Source organism: Megalobrama amblycephala, linkage group LG13, assembly GCF_018812025.1.
Source record: "Megalobrama amblycephala isolate DHTTF-2021 linkage group LG13, ASM1881202v1, whole genome shotgun sequence".
Lineage (NCBI taxonomy): Eukaryota > Metazoa > Chordata > Actinopteri > Cypriniformes > Xenocyprididae > Megalobrama > Megalobrama amblycephala.
The window spans coordinates 32,391,948-32,416,498 of NC_063056.1; the positions used below are offsets into that span (position 1 = coordinate 32,391,948).

At 37.9% G+C, this 24,551-nt stretch overlaps 3 protein-coding genes across 5 annotated transcripts; 2 read left to right on the top strand and 1 right to left on the bottom strand.

The window, feature by feature from the left end:
* Positions 1-1,990: 1,990 nt before the first annotated feature.
* Positions 1,991-4,325, bottom strand: mrpl32 (mitochondrial ribosomal protein L32). Its single transcript, XM_048153997.1, has 3 exons — positions 4,105-4,325; positions 2,411-2,592; positions 1,991-2,287 (listed from the first exon to the last, which is right to left on the bottom strand). Exons 1-3 carry the CDS (start codon positions 4,193-4,195, stop codon positions 2,036-2,038), a joined length of 525 nt encoding a protein of 174 aa, XP_048009954.1. The 5' UTR covers positions 4,196-4,325; the 3' UTR covers positions 1,991-2,035.
* A 162-nt stretch (positions 4,326-4,487) lies between these two features.
* Positions 4,488-9,872, top strand: psma2a (proteasome 20S subunit alpha 2a). The gene is made up of 8 exons (XM_048153996.1): positions 4,488-4,613; positions 6,152-6,228; positions 6,393-6,525; positions 7,764-7,886; positions 8,030-8,111; positions 8,255-8,328; positions 8,420-8,477; positions 9,574-9,872. The coding sequence occupies exons 1-8, from the start codon at positions 4,573-4,575 to the stop codon at positions 9,688-9,690; spliced, it is 705 nt and encodes a 234-aa protein (XP_048009953.1). The 5' UTR covers positions 4,488-4,572; the 3' UTR covers positions 9,691-9,872.
* A 356-nt stretch (positions 9,873-10,228) lies between these two features.
* LOC125244060 (ATPase family AAA domain-containing protein 2-like) lies at positions 10,229-24,334 on the top strand. Of its 3 annotated transcripts, none has more exons than XM_048153992.1 (29): positions 10,229-10,663; positions 11,472-11,590; positions 11,701-11,753; positions 11,834-11,984; positions 13,453-13,534; positions 13,621-13,711; positions 14,156-14,326; positions 14,479-14,590; positions 14,932-14,955; positions 15,232-15,333; positions 15,600-15,708; positions 15,785-15,900; positions 16,039-16,213; positions 16,309-16,397; positions 16,497-16,656; positions 16,764-16,854; positions 17,084-17,398; positions 17,627-17,747; positions 18,506-18,692; positions 18,779-18,964; positions 19,119-19,254; positions 19,339-19,535; positions 19,648-19,807; positions 20,003-20,125; positions 20,211-20,369; positions 22,417-22,845; positions 22,940-23,073; positions 23,884-24,012; positions 24,166-24,334. In XM_048153992.1, the coding sequence occupies exons 1-29, from the start codon at positions 10,526-10,528 to the stop codon at positions 24,196-24,198; spliced, it is 4,092 nt and encodes a 1,363-aa protein (XP_048009949.1). In that variant the 5' UTR covers positions 10,229-10,525; the 3' UTR covers positions 24,199-24,334. The 3 variants fall into 3 exon arrangements, with proteins under 3 accessions (XP_048009949.1, XP_048009948.1, XP_048009950.1); XM_048153991.1 differs by having other exon boundaries at positions 10,233-10,663; positions 11,454-11,590; XM_048153993.1 differs by lacking the exon at positions 14,932-14,955 and having other exon boundaries at positions 10,235-10,663; positions 11,454-11,590.
* Positions 24,335-24,551: the final 217 nt, after the last annotated feature.

Below are 24,551 nucleotides of genomic sequence, written 5' to 3' on the forward strand. Positions count from 1 at the left end.
GAAACCGAACAGTATTTATATCCGTTTTTACCTCTAATTCACCACAATGTCCAACTGCCTTGAGCATCCGGTGTGTGAGATCTGAAAACGCACGCACAAACCGATCGTTTCGTGTCTTAGGACATCAATATGTCGTCACAATTCGCAGGGTTTAATTTGGATTTGTCTGTGCATGTTTTTTTTTTTACTCTTATAGATGAAGTTCCCATTGACATGCGTTATATGACTGACAGACCGCAACGGTTAAAGTTAAAAATCATCATTTGTGTTTCATACACGACACGCTGTTGTGAGCAAGTAAGATATGCTGCTGCTGTACAATATAGCATACATGAATTACCCAAAACAGATCTATACAGGTGGAGCTGGGGAAGGTGGAGGGTTTCTGAAAGAGTTTCATTAATATGCCTTGGAACGAGTTGTCTGAGAGCGATTTGTTCATTTTGTTGTCCACGCATGCACAACATCCCATAGGTTCTGTCCAAGAAACAGAAATGATTAGTTCACCTCCTGAGTCTTCGGGTCCTAGTCGTTCATTCATCCCTTGACAGATACATAGGCTAAGGCTGTGCAGTCTGTACCAGAAACAGAAATTATTAGTTCACCACTCCAGTCTTCGGGTCCGAGTTGTTCGTTCGACCGAGCTAGGCAATGAATTAATCATTTCTGTTTCTCATAATTTGGCCTTGGCTGCATTATAGTTTTTTTAAATGTGATTAACGTTTGTGTAAGTTGATGTGTTGTGGAATTTGATTATTAATGTAACATTTCAATTAATGAACAAAATGAATCAAAGATCTGAGTCTGGGTGTGTCAAAAATGTCAGCCCAATCAGCATCAACATGCATATAAACCATGCGGTATTAAAGAGACAGCTCACACAATGGGTATGAATGTAACATAAAAGTACTATACATATTTATATATTTTGCTATTGTATATTGGAGTGACACTTTCATAAACTTTGCTATTCTCATCTGATTATATTATGGTAAATATTACAATATCATAGCACAACAATAGTGATAATCAATAATGATAAGCCTAATACTCACAATAAAAATAATAAGGTCATATAGATCGTAATACAGTCTCGGAGATAAGAAGTGGATTATCCTTCATGTTTGTCTTTTCATCCTGAAATGCAAGGCAAATGTTGGATCACAATAATTAGGAACCACAGTTTCCACAAACCCCTTCATTCGATTGGGATGTTCTCTTTTATCCTGAACTGCAAGGGCAGTGACTGTAACATCGAGCGTATTTTGCAGTATTAAACACCTATTTATACTGACTTCATCAGGCTCCGAAAATTCTTCAAAAAGAACACAAAGAATGGCCTTCTCAGCTGCCATAATTGCAACTCTTGCATCATCAGAACAGGGTGTTCAAAAAACGTTTTGCAACGTTTTGTCGGGGCTGAACGCAGCCCAAGTGTTTGAAGGTTGAGCAGCGAGCTCATTGGCTACTGACACACAGCAGGAACCAATCAGCTGTGCCCTATAGAGACGATCTGATTGCAAGCAGATTGACTTAAGGATTTATCAACTTGTGCCATCTAGAGTTTCATGACAGAAGTTTGTATTTATCAGCTTCCAGCATTGGGGTTCCAATATATATATATATTTTTTTTTTTCACCCCTTACACTTAATTGACCATTAATACCCCCAAAATAGGTATATGAGAATGACTTCAGTTAGTATTGATCTTGTTATTAGGTAACTCTGACTTGACACAGTATTCTTTTTGCATTTTCCCTTTTTTTAAATGTTTATATTTATTGTATTTATTTATCTTGTATAATTTTTTATAGTATTATGGACAATATCCTCTTTAGCTGTGTACTATTAAAATGACATTGCTCATCTTTCAACTAAAAGTTTTCATGAATTGAGCCAAGGACTATTATCAAACAAACTAACAAAGGTATAAAAATTGATTATTGAACTATTAAAATATTAACTGAAGCATAAAAGAAGTTCACGAATCTGAAATTGTGATTTTTATTAAACAAAAGTCTTTATTTCACTGCAATTACATGTTAAACCAATATGGACGTTTCCTGTTGCGTTCTACGATTCTCTTGCCTTTATCTGCATCAGAGGGCGTTTCATTTTCATACAAAACAACAGACTCCACAGCAGGAGTGTTGAGAGGTCCGCCTTCCATGATGGAGATTTGCTTCCGTATCATTGCTGTCTCCTTCCTGACCTTTTCATAGCAGAATCCACACAGAGTATGCTTCAGTTTCATGTTGCCACACTCTGGACATGGCTCAATGTTGTACTGGGAGAGAAGGAAAAAACAGGATAAGCTGCTCTTCATCTAAACAGACATCTGTTTACTACAATACAGTTTCACATTGATAGCATTTGTACCATGCACTAGCAGAAATCAATGAGTTCTTACCTTGACTTCTATCAGTTTATTCGGGTTTCGTCTTCTGCAGCGATTTACTTCAATAGTTCGTCTCTTTTTAGGTGCGGCCATCCAAAAGATACTGTCCAAGAAACTGGGCTGAGCGTTTTCATCATCGCTGCTGTGATGGGATTGAGGAAGAATCCCGGGACCATTTACTGCCAGAGCTGGACCTGAAAAAATGGTTTATGTGATTGATAGATGAAAAAAAAATAAAAAATAAAAAAAATTAGTTACTCAAATTTTTTTTTAACAGGCGCTCACAGTAACATTTCAAATATACTTTACCCTGATCTCTGTCCAGGGTGCGATTTGTGAAAAAAACAGAGCGGGGGATGTTTTGAAAAAATTTTTTTTTTTTTTTTTTTTTTTTGACAATGTGTTAAAAACCACAGTGGAGCTATATACTATTTTTGGCAGCTGTTACAGAAACATTTTTACAAAAAATCTTCTGATTTAACCTTGAGATTTGAAGTATTAGATAGCTTAGATATTTGCACCACTACAATGACACTAATAATTCTTAATTTCTGATAGAAATGCAAAATCAATAGGTAGTTATTAATAGAATAACGAGACACAAACCTTTACATTCAATCGCGTTTGGTCCCATTTATTTTTGATCACAGTGCATACACATACAAACTTTTAGTCCAAAAGAGCGCACATTTGTAGAAATGCACGTTTACCTCATATTTCATTATATAGAATATAAGCTGGGCCGTACGCAGGGTTTCATACCGAGGTCAAAAAATGTAGTTTGCTAGGGGGGTAATGCTCCCCGAGAAAATTTAGATTTTCTGGTGTACATGTGTGCATTTTTAAGACATTTCAAGGCCAACAAATTGGACAACAATAGCTTAAAGCATGTCAACAAATACATACATGCATGCACAGTTTTGAGGCAGCTATATATTTTTATATTTTATATATATATATATATATATATATATATATATATATATATATATATATATATATATATATATATATATATATATATATATATTTCACCTGAAGTCAAATTTTGTCAAATTTTATCTCCCTTATTAAGACTTCAGATGCAAAAGCCTCTAAGTGCCGTGTGAAGTTTTCTTCTAAAATGAGCATTTTTATCAAGCTTGTATGTTTAGGTTCAGTTATTTCACTTTAATGGCAATGAAAGGACCTATTAATTGCCATTAAAGTGAAATTACTGAACCTAAACATACAAGCTTGATAAAAATGCTAATTTTAGAAGAAAATTTCAGACGACACGGAAGTCTTCATATATAAACCTTAAAACAATTACAACCCACATTTCACAATAACAGAAATACATATATTCGTTAATAAAGATGCTGCAATATAAATGAAATAAATATGACATATTAACGTTACAAGACAAAAAAACTGTATATTTTACACAGTAATGTTTCATTTAAATTAAATAGACTTTTCATCCTATGTAGTACCTTTCCATTAAAAAAACACAACATGTGCCATGCGTTTCCTTGAGACCTTGATACACCGGAGATACAGTAATGACATTCAAAACTAACTTTATATTTAATATTACAACACACGAGTAAATCAATGAAATACAAACTGTAAAATGGTCTTAAATTAAGTTTAAGTGTATGTAGAGTGATCTGAATGGAGGAAAGTGTCAAACGTGACAAGTTCATTACAGTAAATGCACTCACCGAAGCGGTCAAATCCCGCCGCTTGCCATAAACTAAGTTCCAGACGCTGCAGAGATCGACCAACAAACTGAAGTAAACCCGATAATGACATAGTGTTCGCTGTTTTATTTCAGTTTAACCCAACATGTACAAACCAAACATCCTCACGGTCACAGCTCAAAAAGACCCACTGCGCCTGCGCGTTGTTCTGCGCCCGTGCATTCTAGGATTTGTAGTACAACGGTATAAAAAGTCTGCTTCATTCTGAGCAGTTGAGTGCGGGATATGTTCAAAATAAAATAACCCGAATAAATATTTTAATTAATACATGGTTTTAATTAGTCTTAAGGTAAAACCACATGTGACGTCCAAAAATAATTTAAACGTATCTTTAAGCTGCCCACAATACCCACAATTCATTAATTCATCTGTCAACCAATCAGGTCAATTAAGCGCGTGGCGTCACTTCCCTAACAGTCAGACACAGCCATGGCAGACAGAGGGTACAGTTTCTCCCTCACCACTTTCAGGTAATAAACGTCATGATTTTATCATATCCATGTATTCATCATATTAAACGAGTGTGTGTTTTTAGCGAATCGCAAAGCTCGAGGTTTGTGGAGAGCGTTTATCAATCAAAGGCGTGAATTCATGGTCCTGGCGCTGATGCAGAGTCACTGTGTTTGTGATGCAGTGCTGCTTTCATCCATCATGTGCATCAACATTTATGAATAGAGTGAACTAAACGCATAATGCTTCCCAGGGCAACAAATACAACACTCTCAGGAGTGTTTAAAGGACAGACTAAGCTCAGATTTGTCTTTGTGAGATAACTTGATGTTTTCACTTTCACTTTCAGTGTATCATTGGACTGTTCGTGCATATACATTCATATGACTTTTTAATATGAGTAAGCTTTCAGTTTACGATTATCATCAGTTATTGCATAATAAAGTATAACTGAAAACATGTGTGACATTTAGTATGACATTTCTATGAGGACTGTAGCATTTTTATGTAATATGGAAATCTGTGCATATTTAAAGTCCCCCTGAAATCAAAATTTAAGTTTTTTTAGCTTTTAGTATGAATATGTTAGCCTTAAGGTTATGAATAAGCTGGTTTGTTCCAAAACTTTAATTTAGGAGATATAAGCATTCAAAACTTAGTCTCTCACTTCCGCTAAAATGGATCACGGATTTTCATGACATCACGCCGCACTTCAGCTTCTCATCAAATCTTCTGTCCAATCAAATGCTCACTAGAATCTGAAGTCCCGCCCCCTCCTACACAGAAGCTGCGGCTGAAATCTGTCAGTTCACACATTTACAAGTTTATATATGGTGTATGGCACATAGTGCATTCAGACAGTGTAAATATGATTTCCGTTGATGCGAATGAAGTCCGTTTTCGCGTTAGTGTCACATGAACCGCCGCAGCGCGAGCACTCTGTTCTGGCCCAGGGACGTGAGAGCACAGGGTGGATCATATCCGCGAGTCGGCTCAGACCATGAAAGGTATCGGACTCATTTAAATTCTGCACAGTATGCTGTATTTCAAAGTGATATAGAGGAGATTAGAAGGAAACGGAGGTTTAACTCGGCTCTGGCCGAGCTGTGATATAAACAAAACGGTATTGGCTATTTAAAAAAAGGGGCGGGGCTGTTCAATATATCGCCCTGTCTTCCAGTTTCAGTTGAAATTACGTCAACGCATTGAATAATGCTGCTCGTTCCAAGACACTTCAGCGGGCCTTTAAAAAAAATTGTGCCTCATTTGCATATTTTGAATTTGTAAATGGGTAAAGCAACACAACTTTACAGGGTAAATAAAAAATGCAACTTGTTTGTGTACATTTTAACATGGCAAAGTTTAAATTTGATTAAAGGAAAAGAAAGTTTATCCTAGTCAAACTGTATCTGTATGTTTTGGTTTTGAGCAATCGATACACCAGAGGCAGACTATAACATTCAAAACAGGACCTTTATCATCACATGTTTCACCAAAAGTCCAGAACAGTTTCTCTTTTTGTGGACCCTTTTATAATCTCATTTTTGTGTTTTTACAGCCCTTCAGGGAAGTTGGTCCAGATTGAATATGCTCTGGCAGCTGTAGCGGCTGGTGCTCCTTCGGTTGGAATAAAAGGTAAAAAAATATATATATTTATAGGTGTGTCTTGAAATTTGCACTGTTTATAAGACTGTATGGTTTTATTATGTGCTTATTATCAATTGCCTTTTGACAAAGCATTTTGAACTGTCCATTCACTGAATTTTCACTTTCATTTCACCCTCATTTCTCTTTCACAGCTTCAAACGGTGTTGTTCTTGCTACGGAAAAGAAGCAGAAATCTATACTGTATGATGAGCAAAGTGTTCACAAAGTAGAGCCCATAACCAAACACATCGGTATGGTCTACAGTGGCATGGGTCCGGACTACAGGTATGAATTTGGAGCCAGCAGGACCTGACGCTATATAATAATGATTCCTAACATGTAGCATGTGTTTAAGGTTATAAAAAAAAGTGTAGGTGACATTCAAAGCTATTCTTTTAATGTTTTTAAACATCTTAAAACTTTGATTTTTCATATTATTATACATATACTACAGATTGTATTAGTGTTGTCAAAAGTACCAACCGCGATATCAAGTCAGTACTGAACTTTTAAAAATGTGTTGCTTTGAGCGCTGTTGAGCGGATTCATAAACACCTCTGGCAATTGTTCACGTGCTCATCAGATATGTCTGTGATTTGCTACAATGATCAATGCTTCACAAACATGTAAATAGACATCAGTGACGTTCTTCACAGAGCACAGATACAAATGGGAGCATTTGAAAGCAGGCAGACCGGTTCACTGATAGGCTCCCACTTTCAAATTCAAACTTTTTTTTCAGATTCAAACTTTTTTTCTTTTCCTTTAATCAAATTTAAACTTTGCCATGTTAAAATGTACACAAACAAGTTGCATTTTTTATTTACCCTATAAAGTTGTGTTGCTTTACCCATTTACAAATTCAAAATATGCAAATGAGGCGCAATTTTTTTTAAAGGGAGCGTTTGAAAGCAGGCATCTATCAGTGGACCGGTTCACTGATAGGCTCCCGCTTTCAAATTCAAACACTTCCGTGTGCTTCTAAAACGTGTTTTGGTCATTGTAGCCAATCACAGACATATCTGATGAGCGCGTGAACACAGAAGCCAATTAGAGGTGTTTTCGAATCTGCTCAACAGCGCTCAAAGCGTCACATGGCAAACCTAAGAAGCTCAATAAGAGTTTTGTTGTAAAAGTTTATAAAGTCGGCATGAAACGGAAGTTGTGATAGTCTTTTCTTCCCTATTTTAACATAAAATCCAAGTGAAACGGCTTCTCGAACAAGAAAAAATGTAGGGCGGGACTTGATATTGTCCATCAGGAATTTATTGAATGGTTGTGGTTTGTTATTGGTAGATCTCGTGTGAATGACAGGTTGTCCCGCCCTCGCCCCAGTAAATTATAGAGAAGAGATGACGCTGCAAGAGGGAGGGGGGAAGTTATTTTAATTAAAGGTTATGAGGGCACATTAATTTTAAAAAAGTAATGATGGATAAATCACTTATAATAAATGCTGCAATCTTCCATAAAAAAAACAAGAATTGTCCATTTTGATTTCATGTTGACTTTAATCATATCTGCAGGGTCCTGGTGCGAAGGGCACGAAAGCTGGCTCAGCAGTACTTCCTGGTCTATCAGGAGCCTATTCCTACAGGCCAGCTTGTTCAGAGAGTGGCCTCTGTTATGCAGGAGTACACACAATCAGGGTATGCGTGATACATCTCCACTGTATTCTGGAAGTTGCTCTACAAACAGTTGTTTTGCATCGTTGTATGTTCTGATAAGATGCTTAACGTGCATGTACCAAAGTGACAATGGAATAACATGCAGCTTTTTTGTTTTGAAACAGAGGAGTTCGGCCATTTGGGGTTTCGCTCCTGATTGCTGGCTGGGATGAAGATCGCCCATACCTTTTCCAGTCTGACCCCTCGGTATGCTGTTTATTTAGTGTTATAATTTCATTTATTCTATTAGTTCAATCTAGTTTGAACTGAAAACAATTGTCTGTTAAAAATATAAGCTCTTTATTATGTACTGTATTAGCAAAATAAAATGGACTTTGATCTGTTTTAAGGGAGCATACTTTGCATGGAAAGCCACGGCGATGGGGAAGAACTATGTGAATGGGAAAACATTCCTTGAAAAAAGGTATAAAATGGAAAAGCATTGTCCAAGTCTAAGAGTTTTTTTAGACTTTCTAAACACACAGCCTCTCATTTGCTTAATTTTCTTGTTTCAGATACAACGAGGATCTGGAACTGGAAGATGCGATTCACACTGCTATTCTGACTCTTAAGGTAATAATTCACAACCCATGTCTGTTCGCTTTGTGTTCGTTATTTTAAAAAAAAATTCTAAAACGCTAGTTAAAGGGTTAGTTCACCCAAAAATACTCACCCTCATGCCGTTCCACACCGTAAGACCTTCGTTAATCTTCGAAATGCAAATTGAGATATTTTTGATGAAATCTGATGGCTCCGTGAGGCCTGCATAGGGAGCAATGACATTTCCTCTCTCAAGATCCATAAAGGTACTAAAAACATATTTAAATCGGTTCATGTGAGTACAGTGGTTTAATATTAATATTATAAAGCGACGAGAATATTTTTGGAGCACCAAAAAAACAAAACAAAATAATGACTTGTATAGTGATGGCCGATTTCAAAACACTGCTTCAGGAAGCTTCATAGCGTTATGAATCAGCGTGTCGAATCAGCGGTTCGGAGCACCAAAGTCACGTGATTTCAGCAGTTTGACACGCGATCGAATCATGATTCGACACGCTGATTCATTGTGCTCCGATGCTTCCTGAAGCAGTGTTTTGAAATCGGCCATAACTAATAAGTCGTTATTTTTTTGGCGCACCAAAAATATTCACGTCACTTTATAATATTAATATTGAACCACTGTACTCACATGAACTGATTTAAATATGTTTTTAGTACCTTTATGGACCTTGAGAGAGGAAATGTCATTGCTGGCTATGGAGGCCTCACTGAGTCATCGGATTTCAATAAAAATATCTTAATTTGTGTTCCGAAGATTAAAAAAGGTATTACAGGTGTGGAACGGCATGAGGGTGAGTAATAAATGACATTATTTTCATTTTTGGGTGAACTAACCCTTTAATGTTCTCCCATTGGAATTGGATGTCAAAATGTTTTGCATTATTAAAATTAATCATGCAAAACACAGTTGAATGTCCGTAACAAGCTGTGTTTCCTTTACAAACAGTGCAAGATGTTGTGTCACTCACAACATCACTTACACAAGTAAATCTGTCACTGAAACTGCAAAGCATGGCATTTCATTTACTTGCCAATGCCTCAAATTGACTTTGTGGATATTTATTTCAGATGCTGTTTGCATTATCTATGACCACTTTTGTTACAGGAAAGCTTTGAAGGTCAAATGACTGAAGACAACATTGAGGTGGGAATCTGCAATGAAGCAGGATTTAGGCGACTGACCCCAGCGGAGGTGAAAGACTATCTAGCTGCCATTGCTTAAAATCGCTTTTACAAGTTGTTGTTGTAGATTGAGCACTGATTATCTTGTCTTCATCAGTACGACTTCATTAGTACTTATTCATGAGTTTGAGCAATGTGAAGCATGGAAATAAGTGAAAGTTGTATTGTTTATACTTTGCTTTCTTTCTTACTGAAGGAAAAAAATAAACAAGTCTTTTGAAATCCTGTTGTCTGTTTCTATTTGTACTGTTGTGGAGTGTTTTAGATTTGTGCAAAAGGCAAATAACTAAATGTGACCTAGGATACTTAACTTTTGTTTTATATCATAACTTTAATCTGAAATAAAAGTTAGAATATATATGGCGCCAAAATATCTCATTTCAGCGCTCGAGTGTTCATAAACAAGCTCACGAGGGGATTTGGCCTGCGTCAGCCAATCAGAATGTTGAGCGCCGCGTCACTTACGGCGCGCCAAAAATGAGCCGGTACACCTTTCCAACAGTATTCCTACGCAAAATCCTATACTTGCACAGATAAAATCCTCAAATGTTTTGTCAGCGAAAGGTCCAGCAATTTCTCTTCTATAATTTCTTCATATCCATTTGAATAACACGTTATATTTGAAACAAGGGATTTGGTAGGGCGGCCATTCGCTTTAACGGCTCTAGTTTCTCTCTCGCCAGCACATTCGTATTTGCGTTATGTCATTCGACTGTAAGTGACGTTTGTGGCGCCAGAAATCAAGGAGGAGCGGAGTGCTTTTTCAAAACGATGTGTTATCGTCCAAAGTATTCGGCGTATTAAAATCTTGACAAACACTTCTTAAAGTGAGGTTCACAGTGAATGGTCCGGGGGTCTTTTAAGGCTCGTTAAAAATGGTGATGTTGCGCAGTAACGGTGATATGGACTCGAGCTCGGAGTTTCTGTCGCTGAACCCGCCTCAGCGAAAGTCCGCACGACTGAAAAAGGCCCATGATGACAGTTTAACGAGCGCCGAGGACAGTCCGGCCAATGTGAGTAAATAACTCTTCTTTACAAGCACAAATTTGTCAGTGATTTGTTTGTTTACCTACAGTAAAACTCTCGCTCTATCAAAACAAAGTTGGCGGTTAAAATGAGCGCGAGACGCTTGAATGAACTGCATGAGCGCGCGACTTGTTAACTGTTCAAAAACAAAAACAAATGAGTTGATCTTCAATGTTACATCGCATATACACAGGTAATAGTGTATCCTTGCAGGAGGATAAATGTAAATGGGTAGTTGACAAGTCGAAATCATAATTTAGTTGAACTTTTACTGCAATGAAGAATATCCATCCATAACTTAACGTTACACAGTGCACAATATATACACTTTAATCACCTGCAAATAGTTGTGTGTTGTGACACTTTTGAAAATAAGAAATATTTCATGTAATCTCATGAAATATGAGCTCCTGTGTGTATATAGTTGATATAAAAATGTTTTTAAAAAGTTATATATATATATATATATATATATATATATATATATATATATATATATACCCCCTGTTTCAGGGGGGCATGTTTGCATGTTTGAGCTGTTTGAGCATGTTTGAGCTGTTTTAACTGAAAGCAACTTGTACTTACATTTTGTTTCAAGATGCACACCAGTAATGTTTTTTTTATCAAGTGTACGTTTATAAAAGTTACTTAAATATTCTAATTGAACTAAGACCCAATCCTGGCTTAATCTAAGCCCTGTCTGTGAAACCGGGTCGTAGAGTATAGCATGTCATTCGACTGGACACTGCTATGATACTCTGAATGTGATTGTTTTAGGGATTTTTGTCTGTAAAGGAGGAAAACAGCATGACGAGCAGAACTCAAAGAGGAAGACATGTAGTCACCTTTGCTGATATGAATGGACAAACCAGCAAATCACCTCCAAAAGATGAGAAAAGTGGGAGGAATTTAAGGTGTCATGGTTTCATTTCTGGTCCTCCAATTGTTTAATCAATAATCACGTGACATACTATTTACTTGATACACTATTAACCTGTATATTGTATTATTCATTCATTCATAGGAAATCTCCAAGATTCCAGGCAGATGGGGAGAGATCGGCAGATGAGCACACAGGTAGGCACGTCAGAGTATTTGATAAATGTCAGTTTTGTTGGTTTGCTGCTTGCTTAAAATGAACCCATTACTTTCTTCAGATGAGGTGGAATCAACTCCCACTTCTCGAAGTCTGCGTGCTCGAATTCAAAGGCGAGAAGAAGACAGTGCCGTGAGGCGTAGCTCCAGAATCACAAGATATAAACTTGACGCCAGGAACCAGTCAGTCCTCTATGACAGGCTCATCACAAAGTATGCACTAATATAGAATACAGTTATATTTCTGTTTATAAGGACACTGACCTAATTAAGTCACACCTCATGGTTCTCCCGTTTTGGTGATCAGAAGTCAAACATGTAGTAGATTCACTTTAGACTAGGATGGGGGGCCGTCATGGAGATAATAAAAATATGTGAAGACCGTTAGGAAAATGAATGTTAAAAATAAAAATATGACATGAGAATGTGTCTATGAAAACGTGATTAGAACAGTGTTAGATTGATCATGATACAGCAATATTTTTAATAAGGAAGCATCTAGCGCGCGCTTTCACGACAGGACAGGATTTCTCACTATAATGCCATGTTTATGGCAGATCTGTGCTTTATTTTAATCACATTATTAAGTGTTTCCATAAATCGCCTGCACGTTTTTGAAGCCATGCGAATTATGTCATTGAACAATATCAGTATTTTTTTTTTATTATTATTATTTTTTTAAGAAACAGCTAAAAGCAATATGACCGTCTCAAATAACTCAGTCAATATCGGGCTTTGCATTTGAGCATGAAACTAAACACTGATATGCAGCGCATTCAGCATCTTAATAAATGTTGATATCCCGACCCAACGCATCCTATAGTAATTTAATCAGATGTCTACAGATTTGCAAAAGGTTTGCGAATGCGAACGTGAGCTTGTTCAAAAGTGTAACTCCAATTGTGCTTTAAAAAGCGTCACTAATATTTCATCAATATTTTGGATTCAATTTGCACTTTCTGATCAACCAAAATGTTATTTTACAGTATGAAAATCACTGATGATTATTGCTAAATTAATTATGAATAGAATTTAAAGGATATTTTCAGCACAAGATAAAAGCTTGGTGCCGCACAGCTTGCATTGAACTGTATTTTTATCTATCTTGTCAAAGTGAAACTAGACATCACTAAGTGACTTTGAGGCCATTCTCTCTCTTCTCACCTCTTTTGACGCATACTGTGGAAAGCTAAACAGTCGGAGCTGAGGGCGCCGCCCAAAGTGCTGCTATAACCAATCAGGAGAAAAAAGAAAAAATACATTTCGATCATCGTTTACATGATCGATCGTCGCTGTCACGGTCGAGTACTCAGTTGCTGTTGCACACCCCTACTTCTCACGGGATCTCATGCTGTTTAGTACTTGTGTGAGACCGATCAGAGAGTAAATGCATCTGTTCTAGTAAGCTTGCACTGCCATTTAAACTTTGTGCCAAATGGATAAATGGTCCGTGTGGAGCTGTTCAAATAAGTAGCACTGTTTTGTAACAGTAAACACTTTTTGTAAACACATACTGAACTTTTGATATCGTTTTATCAAGAAAATTTATATTGCGATAATTATCGTTATATCGCCCAGCCCTACTTTGGACTTTTATATTCAGACTCAGATGTGCAACTGGCTTTGTGTGTGGATATTTCTGTGGTTCTTGGTTCTCAGTGGCTGTTTTTGTTTATTTTAGCACTGCAGAGGCTGTGCTTCAGAAGATGGATGACATGCAGAAGATGCGTCGGAGACTGAGAAGCAGAGACAGTGAAGAGGAGGTGTGTCATCAAGATCTTCATCACTGACTCCTCCACAGTACTTCAGTGATCAGCCAGGACTGAACTGTTTTTGTGTTCCTTTTTAGAATTTGAGAATTTACGCTGGAACAAAGAGGAAGAGGGTCACAAAACCTTCAGTCAGAGGACAGGAGGAGAGTTCAGACAACCAGGAGAATGGTGATAATTGTAGATCAGGAAATTATTAATCCTGCTTTACTATAAGCTCATCCTGAATCAGTGTGCACCGTTATCTAGCAGTGGCTCTGCATCACTGGTGAATCTATAGTCCAACAACAAAAACATTTACATTAATTCCAAAAGGTATTAGGACACTCATTACCATATTTATTAAGATAAGAAAAATGTTATACAGAGTTTTGTTAGGTTTCAAATGACAAAACAATTAAACAAAAAATTGTGAAGCTAGTTCTAACACACAGGTGTAATAGATATAGGAGACATGAATAAATCTAATCACTGCCCTGTTGTTTATTTGGGATGTGTTAAAAGTGCAAATGTTTATTGTAATAATGGTATTATAATTAACTGCACATGTTCCACAAAATATTATTGGTTATTGTTTAGCATGTTGGTTGGCCTGAACCTGTATTTATTTCACAGAATACAGTGATCAAGAGGAGGAGGAGGAGGATGGAGATGGTGAGGAAGAGGAAGAAGAAAATGATGAGGGAGATGAAGATGAGGATGAGGATGAAGATGAAGAAGAGAATGGAAAGCGCTATGAGTTCAGACAAAGAAAAGCTGTTGTGCGTTACCAGGCGCCTCTTGAAGGTTAATGTTGTGGTACATTAAAGAGACCATGCACTGAATATGATGATCAGATACATCCATGATTTAGATGTACTTAAATCATCTTTTTCTCAGCCTTTCATGTTTTTGTTTTATTATTTTCCTTTAATATATATATATTTTTTAAATTGTAGAGCCAAAAAAGCAGAGCATATTTTTTAAACGTCACTCCACCCCGGTTAGACGAAGATATACATTTAGTTCCTCAAGTCCCAGGAGACTGTACAACAACAGGAGGAGCACCAGGTCAGTACTAGTCATCTGTTTATCTTCAAATTATTTTTCAACATATATATTTATTTATTTATTTTTAAAGAGCAAAATCTTGGACCATTAAGTATCATTTTGAGTCTTGGCTTGACAGGGTCTTGATTCATATTTGAAAGTGTGCTATGTTTGACACCCAGTCTTAAAAAACGTGAGACATAGCGAGCAAGATACTGAAGGAACAGGCACAATACAGTGGCATCCTACTTCGAGTCGAGTATTAGAGACAAAATGCAAACCCCTACTTTGCACTGTCCATGTTGTAATCTCAGTGGCACTCATGTGTTTCCACTCATCTTTGTGTGCTTCTTTTGCTGTAGTCCAGGTGGGAGTGAGGGTAATGGGTAAGCCAAGCATTCATATAGCCTCACTAGATCTGCATGTGGAAAATTAAGGGGCTTTCAAAGTGAAGACAACACATGGCACTTTACAATGTCATGCTAATATAATAATTACACACATATATTTTGTGCACATTTAAATTAGTTTGTTTTGGGAAGAGGTGTTAGGGTAAAGGAGGTGGTGGAGTATTTTATGAAAGTTTAGCCTTTTCATTGATGCTATGAATGTTTTATGATAGTCTAAAATACAATCTTTCTGTTCTTTTGTCTTCATCTCAGGAGAAGACATGCCATCCACAGTAGTGACTCTACCTCATCCTCTTCTGATGAAGAGAAATTTGAGAGACGGAGAAGTAAGAGCCGTACCAGGTCAATAAACAGGTAAAGTTTATCGCTGAAAGCTTTTATTTTAGAGATGCTATGCTTTCAAAAGGCATCTGGGTTCAAAGTCTTGCAGAGCAAACATGACCAATCAAGTGGCTCTGAAATACAACACCTGTACTTGTGCACACAATAGAGAAGCTATAACGGTTGTAGAGTTGTTTCTTAGATTTCATTATCTAGATGTTGTAGTTTTTAAATATTTGAAAGCAATTATTAAACTAAAGGTTTATTTCAGAAAAAATGTAATCACATTTTGCTTGTAGATGCCTCCCTATGAATTTACGGAAGGAGGATTTGTTGGGAATCCATAAGGACAGGATTAAAATTGGAGCAAGTCTTGCAGATGTTGACCCAATGCAAATTGACCAAACGGTATGTATTTGCCATTTGAATTCGAACTACAAAAATTTTAAAGACATTTTTATGACTGTTGGGTTTCCTTGTGCAGGTGCGCTTTGACAGCATTGGGGGTTTGGGCAAACACATCTCTGCACTGAAGGAGATGGTTGTATTTCCTTTACTCTACCCTGAAGTCTTTGAGAAGTTTAAGATTCAGCCTCCAAGGTATGCAAAGTGATATTGATAAATATTCACATTAAAATGCCTATTTAGATGACTAACCAACAGTTTGCAAAAATGAGACGTAATGCTGAATATCACCTTTGGCAGAATGTATGTTGAATGAATGTTATGTGTTTCCAGAGGCTGTCTGTTCTACGGCCCTCCTGGCACAGGAAAGACTCTGGTTGCGCGAGCCCTAGCAAATGAGTGCAGTCAAGGCGAGAGGAAGGTGGCGTTCTTCATGAGGAAAGGGGCAGACTGTCTCAGCAAATGGGTGGGCGAGTCTGAGAGACAGCTCCGCCTCCTGTTTGACCAGGTTTCCCCATATTTCATTTAAGAAAAAATGGTCATTCATTGATGCCTAATTTTGTCTCTGCATGATTAAAAGGAACTTTGTCATTTATTATAAAGGCATACCAGATGCGTCCATCAATTATCTTCTTTGATGAAATTGATGGCATCGCACCTGTTCGGTCCAGCCGGCAAGACCAGATACACAGGTGTGTTAGTCTGTCTCTTTTCTTTCTCTGAAGGCCTTGTTTTGCTGTTCTGTTACAACTGTTGAATCATTTATTTGTTTGTGCTTCTGTTGTCTAAAGCTCCATTGTGTCCACCCTGTTGGCTCTCATGGACGGGCTGGACAGCCGTGGTGAGGTGGTTGTTATTGGAGCCACTAACCGCCTGGACTCCATCGATCCTGCGCTTAGACGGCCCGGACGATTTGACAGAGAGTTTCTCTTCAGCCTACCAGACAGAGAGGTGAGAGTTTGGAGCTCTATTGTGGAATGACTTATTCAGTGTTTATTTTCAACCGCAGTGAGTGTTTTGTTTAGGGTAACCTACAAGACGTTGTTGCTGCTTTGTAGGCTCGCAAAGATATTTTGAAGATCCATACCAGGCAGTGGGACCCGCAGCTGTCTGACTTGTTTCTTGAAGAGTTGGCTGACAAGTGTGTTGGTAAGAGTTGAACCACCTCATGAGTCCATCTCGCATCAAAGCTTAGCTTTGTCTCAGCTTTCTCAGTGCCAACACAGATGCTGGAGCTTTCCAACACACCTCCAGGGCCTGGGTATATCTGTATTTGGGTTTTGTCCTGTCCAAGTAGGCTGTGCTTTGTTAAAATGAACTGCACTATCATCCCTGATTGTACACCAGTAGTCAAAACTATGGTTCCCTGTGCTCCCAGGTTACTGCGGTGCAGACATCAAAGCAGTGTGTGCAGAATCAGCTCTGTGCGCCCTGCGCAGATGCTACCCCCAGATCTATGCTTCCTCCCAGAAGCTCCTGCTGGATGTGGAGTCCATCAGCGTAAGTGGCCGGGACTTCCTCTCAGCCATGAGGAAGATAGTTCCAGCTTCACAGAGGGCGGTGGCATCTCCAGCTAAAGCGCTCACCCCTGTTATTGAACCTCTGCTGAGCTCTGCTCTCAATAACGCCATGGAGATGCTGCGGAGACTCTTTCCTCATGTAGAGCAGGGCCTCAAGAAGAAAAGAGACACTGGTAAAGACAGCTGGCTATTTTTATCTCCCATCTACACAGCAATATGCTAAAAGCACTCAGAACACCTCGCAAATCGCATAACACTGTAGAAATCAAATAACGCTCTTATATCATGCCACATTTTCACGGGCAGATGTCACTCGTCTTTTTTTCTTTCCAGGAATTGTAGATGTAGTTTGTATTTTGAAATTCTTAATCATCAATGCAAGTAAATATTTTCTATTTTAGATGGTGTGTCTGGCATCTTAGAGGATCTGCTGCAGAGTGAAGATGAGGGGTCCTCTGTGTGCTCTAGTAATAAAGGCCAGAAGAACACTGGACCTTCTCCATCTGCTCTTCAACTGAACAGGTTAGAAATGCAGAAACCTGACTTTTATGCTGACTTGGTTTTTGCATATGGAAAAGCACAAAAAATATTTGTAACACAAGCCTGAAGTTTTATTGTAGTAAATAATTTCCTGATATACAGTTTAAGGGCTAAACATGAGTGATATGAAGTATGTAATGTACTCTGAACTGTTTATATGTGGGTTCATCCACGGTATACAGAAATGAGTTCACAGGAAGCCTTGTTATGAGAGAAAAGATATTGCCACAAAGATTTGTTTTAAAAAGGGATACAACTTTTCTTACATTAAAAAAAAAAAAAAAAAAAAAAAAAATCACCAGATCCAGTTTATCCTCAACAACAGTTTTTCTTAATCATGCCTATACAGAATACACATACATTAGGTAAAACAGTCAAATTGAAATTAGATTATTATTCTAATAATAATAACTATTGTTATTATTATTGTTGCTTTGCAATCTGGGATTCTTTCATTGTAATGCATTCTAGGATTTCTCTAAAAAAGATGCAACTTTGTTTTGCTACTTAGTTTTTGAAACAGTCTTCTGAGCATGCCCATGATGCCTTATGCTGTCTTTGGACGCCACTCACTAATTATTTGGAACGAAACTGCAGACTACAAAACATGTTCAATTACTATTGAATTTCACTGATTACAGTAGTGAAATGTAGTGTTCAGCCTGTGGTATAGTTTAAGTCATTTTGACCTATTTGTCATCGCTTGCTCTGCTTCATTTCTTTCATTACCTGTATTACAGGAGTGCCCTGCAGCAGCCCACCTCATTCAGACCCAGACTGCTACTCTGTGGGACATCAGGTTCTGGTCAGACCTCACACTTGGCTCCTGCTATTCTTCATGCCCTGGAGAAGTTCACCGTTTATACACTTGATGTTGCTGTGTTGTATGGAGTCAGTTCGGCCACCCCAGAGGAAGCTTGTGCTCAGGTGAACACATTGAATTTATACAAGATCTCAAGATACCCTGATAAACTTGTTTTATTAATTGACCATTGATCTGTATTGTACATCAGGTTTTCTGTGAGGCGAGGAGAACTGCGCCCAGTATTCTGTATATTCCACACATCCAGCGCTGGTGGGACACTGTGAGCTCCACTTTAAAGGCCACATTCATCAGTCTCCTGCAGGACATCCCTTCATTCTGCCCCTGCCTCCTTCTCGCCACATGCAGCTTTCCTCACGACACACTCTATCCTGAGGTACCACATGAACTGTATAACTGGTACTGGGGCTTGTTTGGCCTAAAGGCTAAATGAAATATCATTTGTGATGATTTTATTGTATTTATTGTTATTGTTATTATTGTATGACAGTTTTTTTTTTTTTGTTTTGTTTTTGTTTACCTGTTTCAAGGTCCAGGACCTTTTTCATGTTGAGTATGGTGAGGTGTTCGATGTTCCACTTCCTTCTCGGGAGGAGAGGCTCAGATTCTTTGAGGATCTTATTTTAAATCAAGCTGCTAAAGCACCAGCATCTAAGAGAGAAGCAGGTGAGTATTTTTGTGGTGTTTTTCACATTCTTAGTGGAGTGTTTTCATGCAAACCTGTGATAAATCTCACTCTCTCCTTCTCAGTGGTCCGGGCACTAGAGGTGTTACCGGTGGCCCCTCCACCGCCTCCTCGCCAGCTGTCTGAGCAGGAGATGCAGAAGCTAGAAGAGCAGGAAGAGGACACACTCAGGGAACTTCGCCTCTTCCTGCGAGATGTCACCAACCGACTAGCTCAGGACAAACGCTTCAAGGCTTTTACAAAGCCTGTGGACACAGAAGAGGTAAGACAAGAGTTTTCTGTCCCACAGTCCTTCTATATCAACTCCAACTGTTGATATATTGCTGAACCAGTGCTATATCCTCACTGAAGTCATGTGGTTTTCATTGGAACAGGTTCCCGATTACACTACAGTCATCAAACAGCCCATGGACTTGTCCACAGTGCTATCTAAAATTGATCTGCACAAGTATGAAACTGTGGCGGCTTACCTGCATGATGTGGATCTGATTTGGCAGAATGCCCTTGAGTACAATCCAGACAGAGACCCCTCAGGTAGGCTGGGAATTGTAATGGTTATATATTTTATATGAATGTATATGTGTGTGATTTGTCTACTGAACATTGGTGACAACCGCTGAATTTTATGTAGGCTGTTTACAGTTTCTTTCCAAGAGCGTTTTACAAAATGCATGACATTTGTGTGATTTCTGAACCATCCAATATCTATGATGTTTGTGTTTGTAATAGATCGGCTCATCAGACACCGTGCCTGTGCACTCAAGGACACTGTGCATGCCATAATCAGAGATGAATTAGATGAGGACTTTGAGAAGATCTGCGCTGAGATCAGGGAGTCTCGCAGCAAACGAGGTTTCAGTGACACTGTGTTGATTTTAATGTTGGATCATATTTGGATTGGATCAATCACTTACAATATATAATATTTTATTTTTAGGATCTGCCTCATCACGGTTCACTCCTGCCTACTACCACGTGTTGCCAAAGGTGTCCGCTACAGTCGAGCAAAAGATGAGTGATCCAGCACCCAGTAAAGATGCTACGCCTGTGCCAGCACCAACAGTCTTGACACCACGTCAAACAGGAATTAATACAGGTGACTGACAGAGCTGTATTTCCTGACATCAGTGCTCAGTACTCTCATCTAGAGCTGCACGATTCTGGTTAAATTGAGAATCGTGAAAATGGAGATCACTATTCTCCCATGATTCTAAATAGACATTTAAACATAATAACATGTAATGTTAAATGTTAATTGCTGCAGTCTATTTAAAAAATATTTAATTATTTTGAATTAATTATTTAAAAAATGTTTTGAATGAATGATTCAATGACTCATAACTGGATAAATCAGCATTTTTGAACAAATCTCTTAAAGGTGCCGTAGAATACATTTTTAAAAGATGTAATATAAGTCTAAGGTGTCTCCTGAATGTGTCTGTGAAGTTTCAGCTCAAAATACCCCATAGATTTTTTTTTTTATTCATTTTTTTTTAACTGCCTATTTTGGGGCATATTTTAAATATGCGCCGATTCAGGCTGCGGCCCCTTTAAATTCTCGTGCTCCCCGCCCTCGAGCTCACGACTGCCTTAAACAGCATAAACAAAGTTCACACAGCTATGTGTGTATAACCCTCAAAATGGATCTTTACAAAGTTTTCGTCATGCAGCATGTCTAATCGCATAAGTACAGTGTTTATTTGGATGTTTACATTTGATTCTGAATGAGTTTGAGGCTATGCTCCATGGTTAACTGGCTAATGCTACACTGTTGGAGAGATTTATAAAGAATTAAGTTGTTTATGAATTATACAGACTGCAAGTGTTTAAAAAATGAAAATAACGACAGTCTTGTCTCCGTGAATACAGTAAGAAACGATGGTAACTTTAACCACATTTAACAGTACATTAGCAACATGCTAACGAGACATTTAGAAAGACAATTTACAAATATCACTAAAAATATCATGTAATCATGGATCATTTCAGTTATGATCGCTCCATCTGCCATTTTTCCTATTGTCCTTGCTTGTGGTCATGTCTTTCATGTCGGAAAGATCGTATTTACGACCAGAACTGACATGAACGCCACCACAATTTCGTAAATACCAGTGGGAAGCTCGTAATTTTCTTTAAGCTCCGATCTGTACGAGTTGGGGGCGTGTCAGTCAGAAACATACTGAAATACCACAATACTTACAGGTATTTAGCAGTGACATTGTCAGGCTTTTCTATTTTTTTTCTGGAGTAAGCTGATTCCCTGCAAAAAATACAATAGCATCACAATATAAAAATGTAATATGTAACAATAAACATTACAATAGCTTCATAAATTAATTAAAAAACATAAAAAAGCAACATACAACTAATGCATGTTTGCTCTACATTTTCTAGAAGCAGAAGTGTTATTTTGTCCAATTAATTTAGAGAAGGCACACCGCCATCATACTCCGACAAAAGTGACTTGAACGCACCTACCGTCGTACACATGACTTCCCACCTCGTACATACGAACTTCCCAGGAGGACTTGAACGCACCATTGCTTACCTAGTCTGATGATTCAGCTGTGCACAGATCCAGAGGTTAATACTGACTGCCCTTGAGTAATGCCTTGAACATGGGCTGGCATATGCAAATATTGGGGTCATACATATTAATGATCCCGACTGTTATGTTACAGTCGGTGTTATGTTGAGATTCGCCTGTTCTTCGGAGGTCTTTTAAACAAATCAAATTTACACAAGAAGGAGGAAACAATGGAGTTTGAGACTCACTGTATGTCATTTCCATGTACTGAACTCTTGTTATTCAACTATGCCGAGGTAAAGTCAATTTTTCATTCTACGGCACCTTTAATAATTCTATGACATACTTTTTTTTTTTTTTTTTTTTTTTACAGTCATTTGTTGCCACCTACTGGTGTAACATTGTAATTGATTAAATCTTTATTTGAAATGTCAAGTTATTTCAAAAGGTGATTTACTTGATATTGCGATCTTTTAACGATTAATCGTGCAGCTCCACTCTCCTCCATGTGGTAGAATTTGACATTTTAACAACAACTTATACTTAAAATATTTTACCAGTACTTTTAACATCAAGTCAGATTGGTAGGAAAATTAAATATTTTGTCTATCCACAGCTTCACAGATGAAAAAGAAGAGGAAAAACCGATGGAGAAATGGCTTCATCCGCAGAAAGAAGTCTTGCTCACATTTTAACTCTAAAGACAACCCTAACACAGCAGAATCAGGGGATGAAGATGAGGATGAAGATGATGGAAAACTGGCTGAGAGTGAAGATCCAGAAAAGATGAAAGATGTTGAATGTGAGTCAATGGAGGCTGACGAGTGTGCTCGTGCAGAAGAACCCACAGAATCCACTGCAGTAGTGCAGAACAACATCTCTAATGAGGGACGGGAACATGACAATACTACCTCTGCAGTGGATGAGGTTGTAAGTGTTGAGACCGTCCAGAATAATGCCACAGATGGGCAAAATGAAGTCCAAGCATCAGAGAGCACTGAACCTAAGAGGACAGAGCCAAGTGCAGAGGACAGCAGTGGAATGGGTTAGTAAATCACAAACCCATTTAGCATATATTCTTACAGTTGTGGTGTTTCTATGAACATGAAACAGTCCTTGAGTTTGCATGGGTTTTTCAGAGTTCAGACAAAGGCGGATGACGAGGGGTTTTAAGATCCAAGCCGAACAGCAGAGTCTCATCAGTGTGGATGCTGCCATGAAGATCCTGGAGCAGAAGAACTTGCCTCTTATTGTGGACCACAACAAACTGAAAGTAAGTCAGATATCTTTAAAGGATTAGTTCACGTTCAAATAAAATTTTCCTGATAATTTACTCACCCTCATGTCATCCAAGATGTCCATGCCCTTTCTTCAGTCGAAAAGAAATGAAGGTTTTTGATGAAAACATTCCAGGATTATTCTCCTTATAATGGACTTCAATTGGCCTCTAAATGGTTGAAGGTCAAAATTATAGTTTCAGTGCAGCTTCATAGTTTCGTATTCTTCAAAAAGCTTAGACTGTACTTCCTACACCTTCCCTATTCAACTTACGGAACGAACGCAGCACCAGTTCCATTTTTTCCGTAAGTAGAATAGGGAAGGCGTAGGAAGTACAGCGTAAGCTTTTTGAAGAATACGAAAATGCGGTTTTGCCGGAAGCACTTGGAAGGCGATCATTTGTTTATATAAAGCATATACTTTTACATTTTTTTTCTAAAATGACTGATCGTTTCACTAGATAAGACTCTTATTCCTCGTCTGGGACCGTTTAAAGCCCTTTGAAGCTGCACTGAAACTAATTTTAACCTTCAACCATTTGGAGGCCATTGAAGTCCACTATAAGGAGAATAATCCTGGAATGTTTTCATCAAAAACCTTAATTTCTTTTTAACTGAAGAAAGAAAGACATGAACATCTTGGATGTCATGGGGGTGAGTAAATTTTATTTGAAACTGGACTAATCCTTTAACTGCAGAAACTATTACAGTAAGTGTAATCGAAAACCTTGTAGTGTGCATGTTAACTTGACTTTTACATTGGAAAGGTGTTTTAAGTGTTCATTTTGTTTTCGTTCCTGATTCAGGAACTTCTACAGAGAGTTGTGGACATGACAGAGGGATATGAGGTCAATCAACTGGAGAAACTTTATGCTCTGTTGTGCCAGAGCATTTATAGACACAGGAAAGATTATGACAAGACTGCACTTATACAGGTACGTTTTGATGATGCAGAAACTACTATTCTGTTGATTGTGCAGTACATTAAAACTACCTAGTTGAGTCAAAAGCCTTTTAAATTTGAAAAACATTTTTATTGTTTTTTTTTTTACTGTAACTGCCTAATATGTATATTTTCTTTTTTCCAGGAGATGTCGAAAGAAGTTGAAGACTTTTCCTAGTTTTCTTTTTTAATAAACAAAACTACACAATATATTTCTTACAAGAACTGGTCTATAAATTATATTTTGCTTATTCTTTAGTCTTATCTTTGAGTTTTGTGCTTTTCGAGTGCATATTAAAGCCTTTATCACAATTCATTGTCTCATGCTTTGGTTTTCATACCAAACATATGGTTTTATAATGGTACAAACATCTGATCTACTCTTTTCCTAAAGTACTCCAAGGAGTTGTTGGGTGTTGTAATCACTTGTGGTTTCTGCTTTTCTGGTTCTGATGAAATCTAAATCATGCTAGTTGGAAACATGGGGAAAATTCCACTTGAATTGAAGAGATGCATGAAGGTCACGTGACC